At 37.4% G+C, this 10040-nt stretch overlaps 1 protein-coding gene across 1 annotated transcript; it reads right to left on the bottom strand.

Annotated features, from left to right (window-relative positions):
• Positions 1 to 262: 262 nt before the first annotated feature.
• On the bottom strand, positions 263 to 1231 carry LOC118839914 (olfactory receptor 52M1-like). The gene has a single exon (XM_036747417.1). It carries the CDS (start codon positions 1214 to 1216, stop codon positions 263 to 265), a length of 954 nt encoding a protein of 317 aa, XP_036603312.1. The 5' UTR covers positions 1217 to 1231.
• Positions 1232 to 10040: the final 8809 nt, after the last annotated feature.

The raw sequence follows: 10040 nt of genomic DNA, 5'->3' as shown, positions 1-10040 counted from the left end.
GGACCCTGAGCAAGTCACTTCCACCTGTTTGCCTCAGTTCCTCATCTGTAAAATTAGCTGGAGAATGCAATAGCAAACCTCTCTACTATCTTCACCAAGAAAACCCCAAATAGGATCACGAAGAGTCAGATACAACTGAACAACAAAAAATTAGGGTAATTAAGCATTTTGTCAAAAGGAAGGGCATTGCATCTCCAAATTTCTGGCTAGAGATTGCACTTGAAATATGGTCTTATTCCCATGCATTTTATTATTAGAATGATCACCTGGAATGAACTCTTGCCTTCAGGATTTGGAGAACCCTCTCACGGATTTGCTTGGTACGGACAGCATAGACAATTGGGTTGAGGATAGGTGGGATGAGGAGGTAGAAACTGGCCAGCAGGATGTGAATGGGGGGGGGCACATGATGACCAAAGCGATGGATAAGGGAAGAGACTACAATGGGGATATAGAAGATCAAAATGGCACAGATATGGGACCCACATGTCCCCAGGGTCTTGAGCCTGGCCTCTGGGGTGGCCAGTCCTAGAACAGCCCGGAAGATCATCACATAGGAGGCTGCAATGGCCAGTGAGTCCAAGGTAAGAACAAGGAAGCCAATGCTCAAGCCATAAAGATTGTTGACTTTTGTGTCACCACATGCCAGGGTCACCACTGCCATATGCTCACAGTAGGAATGGGCAATAATCCGGGCTCGGTAGTGGGGGAGTCTCAGACGGATCATCAAAGGCAAGGGGCTAATGTAGAGCACTCCCCGCAAAAGAGCAGCCAGTCCCATGCGACCCACCATGCCATGGGTGAGCACTGTGGTATGGCGCAGTGGATCACAGATGGCCACATAGCGGTCAAAAGCCATGGCCAGGAAGATACCTGACTCAACAGTGGCAAAGCAGTGAATGACAAACATCTGGGAGAGGCAAGCATCCAGTCCAATGTCACGGGCATCAAACCAGAAGATACCCAGCAGCTTGGGCATGGTGGAGGTAGACAGGACCAGATCAATGACAGCTAGCATGCATAGGAAGAGGTACATGGGTTGGTGCAGGCTGCGTTCTACTTTCACCACTGCCAGGATGGTCACATTCCCCACTACAGCTACCAAATACATGGAGCCAAAGGGGATGGATAGCCAGATGTGCAAGGGCTCCAGCCCAGGGATGCCAGTCAGCAGGAAAGAGGTCGGGATGGAGCAGGCATTTTGAGAGAGGAACATGGTGGGGGTGGGGGGACTCACTCACCTGTGCCCCCCACCCCAGTGGAGTTTCCCCCTCTGGAAACTATCCATTGTTGATTCTTGCTTTCATACAGGGTGAGCTTACAGATGCTATAATAAAGAATAGCATGGATCATTTAACATACAGAACAAACATATCTTCTCTTTACACAGAGTCAAATATGAGGCAGGCATATTTTTTTTTCTTTTCTATAGCAGACCTATTAATTACTTCCCTATATATTAATACATCCAGGATTCAAAATTTAATCTATGTGTCTTTCTTGCACTAATGCAAATGTCACACAAAACATTTATGCATTAGGAGATAGACTTGTCTCTCTCTCCCCTTTTCAGTTTCCTTTTATGTATTTTCTCCTTCCTCCATTAGAATATAAGCTCCTTGAGGACCGCAGCTCTCTTCTATTTTTATTACCACATCTCAGCACACATAAAGCTTAATAAATTTTTATTGACTATTGACTGATTAGCTGTGTCTAGAAATTTTGAACACTTGATGAACAACCTTCTGGTGATAGGTTTCTTTTAACTCACCTACATTTTTATATTAACAAGTGGAATACAGTCCCTCATCAGGCACCTAGCTCATTCTTCGCTAGCATAGCTTTCAAAAGACCAGTTGACCTTCATACCAAGAGAAAGCATCCAAAGAGGCTTTTAATGGAGGACTTTTCCTAAGTAAGTACCATATTTCCCCATGTATAAGACACACGCTTTTTCAAAAAATCTGGGGTCTCAAAACTGGGTGCATCTTATACAGTGGTTGTAGATTTTTTTACTTGCATTTCCTGCTTTTTTTGCTCTTGTTTTTGCACTCATTGTTTCGCATTTTTTACCAGTATATTAGGTTACGTTTTTCCATGTTCTGCCCAGAAATGGCTCAGAAAAGATTTTTGTAAAGTGCTGAATTCAAGTTAAAAGTGATCCAGTTTGCAAAAGTGAATGGGAATCGTGCTGCTGAACGTAAGTTTGGTCCTCGATCAGAGAAAACAATCTGAGACTGGCTATGGGAAGAAGAAACCCTACTGAAAATACCACAGCAGAAGAAGGCCATGAGAGGCAAGTCAGTAAAACGGCCTGATTTAGAGAGGGAATTGAAGATATGGATTGAAGAGCAAAGGGCAATTGGAATTCCTGTGTCCACAAAGATGTCTCAGCATGAGGCAAGAAGAATTGCTGATGAAAAAGAAGTTACTGATTTTAAAGGAGGACACAATTGGTGCTTCAGGTTCACGACACAGAATGGACTAAGCATGTGTACACGCACCAGACTTGCCCAAAAGATGCCTGAAAGCTATGAACAGATGAATAAAACTTGAGTTCAATAACTTTATGTAATACATTTTTTTTCAAATTTTGGGCCCCAAAATTAAGGTGTATCTTATACATGGGGAAAAACTGTATGTGGCAAAGGAAGAACCAAGGGATACAAAACCTAGAGAGATTCCAAAAAAAAAATGTACCAACTCTCTTATTTACATGACTCTTACATGAAAACTTTTGTGAGAAGTTAAGTTCTTCCCAAGTTTTAGGCCTCTATATTGAACCTGAAAACTGATCAATTTCCAACGAGGTCTTTGAAAAACAAACCACCAAACTAACAAAGCCTCTTAATGTGATTTGGAGTCAAACCCTTCTTGTCCATTGATGACCTATAGCTTACTTCTCAGATTCTCCATGGCCAATTCCACTACTCTCATTGCTTCATACTTGAATCGTTAAACCAGCCTCCTAATTGATCTTCATCCTGATCATACTGGCCTCATTAAAATGACCTTCACTTTATCACCTCTAAGCAAATGTGAATGAGGATCTCATAAGGTAAAAAACAAAAGTGATGTGGCCATGAGAGTAATATTAAAAGTAATAACATAAGGAGGAAATAGAAAAGGAATTTACAAAACAACACAAACATATTATGCAAACTAATAATATGTGGAATATTGATACCAAATTCCATCTTTCACAGGATTATAGACCAGATAGAAAGAGAGATTTTATATATACCAAAATATTTTTAGCAGCACTTTTTGTTGTAGAAAAGAACTGGAAACAAAGTAGATGTCCATTGATTCAGGAATAGCTAAACATGTTATGGTACATAAATGTAATGGAACATCACTACACCACATGAAATCTATCCATGGTTGGAGGAAAACTTCATTACCAAAAAAGGTATAGAAAGGATCATGGAGGATAAAATGGACAATTTTCAGGGTAGCTAGGTGGTAGAGTGAATAGAGTGCCAGGTTTGGAGTGAGAATATTTGAGTTTAAATCTGGCTTCAAGCAATCACTAGCTGTGTGACCTTACTTACTTAACCTCTATTTGCCTCCATTTTTGCATCTGTAAAATGAAGATAATAACAGCATTTACCTTCCAGGGTTGTTGTGAGGATTAAATGGGATAAAAATTGTAAAGTGCTTAGCATAATGTCTGAAGCATCGTAAGCACTATATAAATGTTAGCTAATATTATTTTAGTTACATAAACGATAATTTAAAAAGTTTTACGTAAGTTCAATAAAACTAAGATTAAAAGGGAAACAATCTATTGGGGAATAAATCTTTGCAGCAAGTTTCTCTGGTAAAGGTTTCATTTCCTAGACCAATAAGGAATTGATTCAAATTCATAAGAATAAAAGCCAATCTCCAATTGATAAATGGTCAAAGATATAAATAGGCAGCACTCCAAGGGAAGATACCCATGATATGTAAAAATAGATAGATAGATAGATATAGAAACAGATATTTGAAAAAAATTCTCCAACTCACTAATAGTTTGAAAAACACAAATTAAAGCCATCCAGAGTTTACAACTGACACCCATCTCATTGGCAAAGACAACAGAAACAGAAAATGAAAAATGTTGGAAAGGCTGCTCAAAATAGGCATGTTAATGCACTTTTGATAGCATTGTGAATGGATCCAACCATTCCAGAAAGCAATTTGGAATTACACACAAAAAGTTACTAAACCTATTACTTTTTGCCCATGCCCTTTGACCCAGCTGTACCACTACTCAGGCCTATAGTCCCAAAGAAATCAAAGGAAAAGATCCTACATGTACAAAAATATTTATAACAACTCTTTTTGTGTTGGCAAAATACTGGAAACTAAAGGTTGCCCATCAATTGGGGAATGGCTGGACAAACTGGATAAAACTGGATAAAAAATATGAAGGTAATGAAATACTATCGTGTTGTAAAAAATGAGGAAATAGATTACATCATAGAGACGTAAGAAGATTGATATAACTGGTACAGAGGGAAATGAGCAGAACTAGAAAAACAATACTACAATATCAACATTATTTTAAAAAATAACAGTTTTGAAAACTATAAGAAATCTGATCAATATAATTACCATTCGTGACTCCAGAAGACTGAAGATGAAGCGTGCTGTTATGAACCATTAGACTAGAAGCTCCATGATGGCAGGGACTCTCTTTTTCCCCAGTGTTTATCTTTTTTGTATTTGTTTACCACAATGCTTGATACATAGTAAGTACTTAATAAATGTTTATTGAATTGAATTGAACTTGGTCTCCACCTTGTGAGACAGGTGATAGACTCAGGGTGCAGAATAAGACATATTTTTGGAAACAGTGAAGGAGGGAACTTGTTATGTATATGTCTTTCAAGAATTTTACTTTTCTTTTTTTCCCCCAATGGGGTGAGAGTGGGAGGGAGAGAAAATAGATTTCTGTTCATTAAGATTTTAAAATTTAGTTTAAAAAGCCAAATAATTTAAAGAACGCAGAAAAGTTTAGACTTGCCGGAACTGAGGCAGAGGGAAGTTAGCAGAACCAGAAAATAATACGTAAAAAGACTACAATAATGGACATGGAAAGAACAATAACAAAAACCAAACCTGAATGTCACATAATTATATTGATCAAACTTGACTGCATAGAATAGTTGAGAAAGTATACCTGCCTCCTTTTTTTTTTTCTAGAAGTGGGGGACTATGGGTGGGGAATATTTCATATGCTGTCAACCCTGCTGTATAGGTTATTTATCTTCATTGAACTGTTGTTTTTATTATTATTATTAGTTATGAAAGGATGGCTCTCTAGATAGGGAAGGGCAAAGATGGATTTAGAAATGAAAGTGATATAAAAAAGGAGATATTAATACATTTTTAAAGGACTAGATATGCAAAAACAATGATCAGGAATGCTAAAATTCAGGATTAACTAATTCTAGTGATGAACATAGAGGACAACAAGAGACTCTTTGGGGTGCAAGAATATCAAAGAAGGTAGAGAACCACTGCTCAGAGCAGATATGACGATTGTTACAAGACAATGGAGATAAGACAGAACCACTCAACTCCTACTTTTATTTTTTTTTTTACTAAGGATAGTATTTGAATTTGAAGGGATAGAATAAAAATGGTTAACAACGAGTTATGTCGAGAGAGCTCCCTTCAATTTATTGGTCACCAGGTTTCAATGAAGATTCCAGCATACTGAGCAATTTGGCTGTTATAATTGCTGAGCCACTCTTGCTGATCTTTGAAAAAATGATGAGAAAAAAAGGTATAAATTTCCTATTGTTTTAATAATGAAAGGGGACAGAGTCTTCAAACTATCAGAATCTGAAATACACTGATCTTTCATAAAAATCTAGAACATATAATTAAAGGTTTGATTAGTGGACCTTGAGAAAAATAATGAAAAAGCAAACATGGCTTTATTAAGAACAGATCATGGCAGACTAACCTAATTTCCTTCTTTGTCAGACTGGAAAATTGTGGGATGTTATAAATATTATTTGCCTAGATTTTAGCAATTTAACATAGTCTCTTGTGGTATGGTTCAGTGGAAAGAGTACAATATTTGAAGAGGACTTGAGTTAAAATCATACCTCTGTCTCTTACTTATATGGCCTTAAGTCACTTAATTGTTCTCTGTCTCAGTCCCCTCATCTAGTTATCTAGGTGATCTCTTGTGTCTCTTTTTCTAAATCTATGATCCTCTGGTCCTTTGTAGAAGATGAAGAAATGAGGGCTAGATGATAGTACAGTTATATAGTTTTGGAACTTCTTGAATGACTGGATCCAAAAAGTGGTTATCACTGGTTTACTGTCTACTTGGAAGGCAGTCTCTAGCAAAGGGCTCAAGTACTTTCTCCTTAGCCTTACCTATAATCTTGATTAAAATGTCAATACTTAGGATAAAAGTGTAGATAGCATGCTTATCAAATTGTCAAATTCCAGAAAACTTGGGAGTAATAATTAACATGTTTGATGGCATAGTCAGGATGCCAAAAGATATGAATAGGCTAGAACAGTGGGTCAAGTATTAAAAAAAATGAAATTTAATAAGAAATGTAAAAGTTTATACTTTATTGCCTAACTATGTCTCCTACATCCTGCACTGTTGAAATAATGCTTTTAAGCAGGTTTTATGTGAGAAAGATCCAGAGAATTTTAGTGGACTGCAAGCTCAATATAAGTCAATCTTGTGTGATATGACAGAAGACTAATACTAACTTAAGTTTCATTATGAAAGGCATAGTGCCTAGAAAACAAAAAGTGAAAAATCTTCTTGTACTATGTGTGGATATGATCACACACTTCCCTTCAGTTCTAGGTGCACTCCACAACATGGTTTCATTCAGAGGATTTGAGAATGTATTCGCTTCTCTCCATCTTCCAGCCATTGCCCTACGTGTATTTCATGCAGCAGATAAATTGGTGGCAAGTAGCAAGCTACTGAGTAGTCTAAACATTCCCTGTGCTTTCTTACCTTGTTCATGTTTCCCCTTGGGTTACTCTACTTAGTATAAATCCTGGAACACAATAAGTGAATGAAGACGCTATTTCTTTCCTGGTCTATTTCTTTTTTTCCTTCCTTCCTTTCTGTTTGTCTAGCTGTCCAGCTATTCTTTCTTCCTGGGATGCCTTCTCCCCATCTCCACCTGTCAAAGAATGAACAAGATTCCAAGAACCAGCTAAAATGCCACCTCCTCCGTGAACTGCAGGATCATAGTATAACAGATTTGTGAGTGGAAAGGACTTCAGATGCCATCTAATCCCTCGCTTTATAGAGGAGGAAACTGAGGGCTAAGTGACACATGGGAAATGTCAAAGGGAGGATTTGAACCCAAATCCTCTAACGCTGAAAGCAGTGATCTTTCAACTATAACACCCTGAATTTATCCATCAAGCTTATCCCATTTGATGGTCAAAAATTTTAAATATTTTATGAATTTTAGGAAGAGCACAATGGGCAAAAGATTTAATACATACAAAGAATTTCACAGGGATTGTGTAAAAGGTAGAATGAGAGATAAACCCTTAGAATGCATTCATATTACAAGTTCTAACAAGGATAAAACTACCAGAGTGAGATACAAGATGTGCCAATGGCTTTATTTTTCGTTCTAGAGCTTAACAAATATCACAAAAATGAGCATTTCCATACATCAAATAGAACAGAAAAAGATGATTGTATGTGAAATTGCAGATATCTATTATGCACACACCTTGCTTTTCCCTTTAAGGATATAATAAACTCAACATGTAATGTCCAAAGCTTTCCCTTCCAGTTTTCTTTTTGTTTTTGTCTGTACATATTATTTTTAATGTTTCAATGACCCTCTTTTCTTTTTCTTTTTTCTTTCTTTGGGCAACCCTATTAATAGCCTTTCTGCCTCCCCAAATCTTCTCTACCAATTAGAAAACAAACAAACAATCAACAAACCTTTGTTGCAATTATATATAGTTAAGCAAAACAAATTCCTATGCTGTGCAGTTACAAAAATGTTTTTTTTGATTAATTAATTAATTAATTTTATATTTTTAGTTTTCAGCATTGATTTTCACAAGAGTTTGAATTACAAATTTTCTCCCCATTTCTACCCTCTCCCACTACAAGATGGCATATATACTGATTGCCCCATTCCCCAGTCAGCCCTCCCTTCTGTCACCCCACTTGCCCCCCATCCCCTTTTCCCTTACTTTCTTGTAGGGCAAGACAGATTTCTATGCCCCATTGCCTGTATATGTTATTTCCTAGTTGCATGCAAAAATTTTTTTTTGGAACATCTTTTTTCAAAGCGTTGAGTTCCAAATTCCCTCCCCTCTTCGTGCCCCACCCACCCTCCCTAAGAAGGCAAACAGTTCAACATAAGCCACATGTGTATCATTATGTAAAACCCTTCCACAATACTCACGTTGTGAAAGATTGACTATGTTTTGCTCCTTCCTAACCTATCCCCCTTTATTGAATTTTCTCCCTTGACCCTGTCCCTTTTTGAAAGTATTTGTTTTTGATTACCTCCTCCCCCTGTCTGCCCTCCCTTCTATCATCCCCCATTTTTATCTTCTTCATCTTTCTTTCCTGTGGAGTGAGATACCAAAGTGGGTGGTATGTTATTCCCTCCTCAGGTCAAATCTGATGAGAACAAGATTCACTCATTCCCCCTCACCTGCCCCCTGTTCCCTTACTACAGAACTGCTTTTTCTTGCCACTTTTATGGGAGATAATTTACCCCATTCTATCTCTCCCTTTCTCCCTCTCTCAATATCATCTCTATCATCCCTTAATTAGATTTTATTTTTTTAGATATCATCCTTTCATATTCAACTCACCCTGTGCCCTCTGTATATGTATATATATACACACACACATATGTATATATATATTCCCTTCAGTCACCCTAATACTGAGGTCTCATGAATTATATACATCATTTTTCCATGTAGGAATGTAAACAAAACAGTTTAACTTTAATAATTCCCATATGATTTCTCTTTCTTGTTTACCTTTTCATGCTTCTCTTGATTCTTGTGTTTGAAAGTCAAATTTTCTATTCAACTCTGGTCTTTTCACTGATAAAGCTTGAAACTTCTCTATTTTATTGAAAATTCATATTTTGCCTTGGAGCATGACACTCAGTTTTGCTTGGTAGGTGATTCTTGGTTTTAATCCTAGCTCCGTTGACCTCCAGAATATCATATTCCAAGCACTTTGATCCCTTAATGTAGGGATCCACAATACTCAAATTGTTTCTTTCTGGCTGCTTGCAGTATTTTCTTCTTGATCTGGGAACTCTGGAATTTGGCGACAATATTCCTAGGAGTATTCTTTTTGGGATCTTTTTGAGGAAGCGATCAGTGGATTCTTTCAATTTTTATTTTACCCTCATGGCTTTCAGGTAGTCCAAAAATTTTTAAATTATCTCTCCTGGATCTATTTTCCAGGTAAGTGGTTTTTCCAATGAGATATTTTACATTGTCTTCCATTTTTTCATTCCTTTGGTTCTGTTTTATAATATCTTGATTTCTCATCAAGTCACTAGCTTCCACTTGCTCCAATCTCATTTTTAAGGTAGTATTTTCTTCAGTGGTCTTTTGGACCTCCTTTTCCATTTGGCTAATTCTGCCTTTCAAGGCCTTCTTCTCCTCATTGGCTTTTTGGAGCTCTTTTGCCTTTTGAGTTAGTCTATTTTTAAGGTGTTATTTTCTTCAGTATTTTTTTGGGTCTCCCTTAACAAGTCCTTGACTTGTTTTTCATGGTTTTCTTGCATCACTCTCATTTCTCTTCCCAATTTTTCCTGTACTTCTCTAACTTGCTTCATTTTTGAGCCCTTCCATGGACTGAGAGCAGTTCATGTTTTTCTTGGAGGCTTTTGATGTAGGCTCTTTGAATTTGTTAACTTCTTCTGGCTGTACGTTTTGTCTTTGTCACTTCTTTGTCATCAAAGAAAGATTCTAAAGTCTGGGTCTGAATCTGAGTCCATTTTCGCTGCCTGGCCATGTTTCCAGCCAACTACTTGACCCTTGAGTTTTTT

This window comes from Trichosurus vulpecula, chromosome 2 (genome assembly GCF_011100635.1).
Source record: "Trichosurus vulpecula isolate mTriVul1 chromosome 2, mTriVul1.pri, whole genome shotgun sequence".
Classification (NCBI taxonomy): domain Eukaryota; kingdom Metazoa; phylum Chordata; class Mammalia; order Diprotodontia; family Phalangeridae; genus Trichosurus; species Trichosurus vulpecula.
This window is presented reverse-complemented; position numbering and strand designations above follow the sequence as displayed.

Coding starts and splice junctions, on each gene's coding strand:
- LOC118839914 (XM_036747417.1), bottom strand. CDS start 1,216: ATGTTCCTCTCTCAAAATGCCTGCTCCATCCCGACCTCTTTCCTGCTG.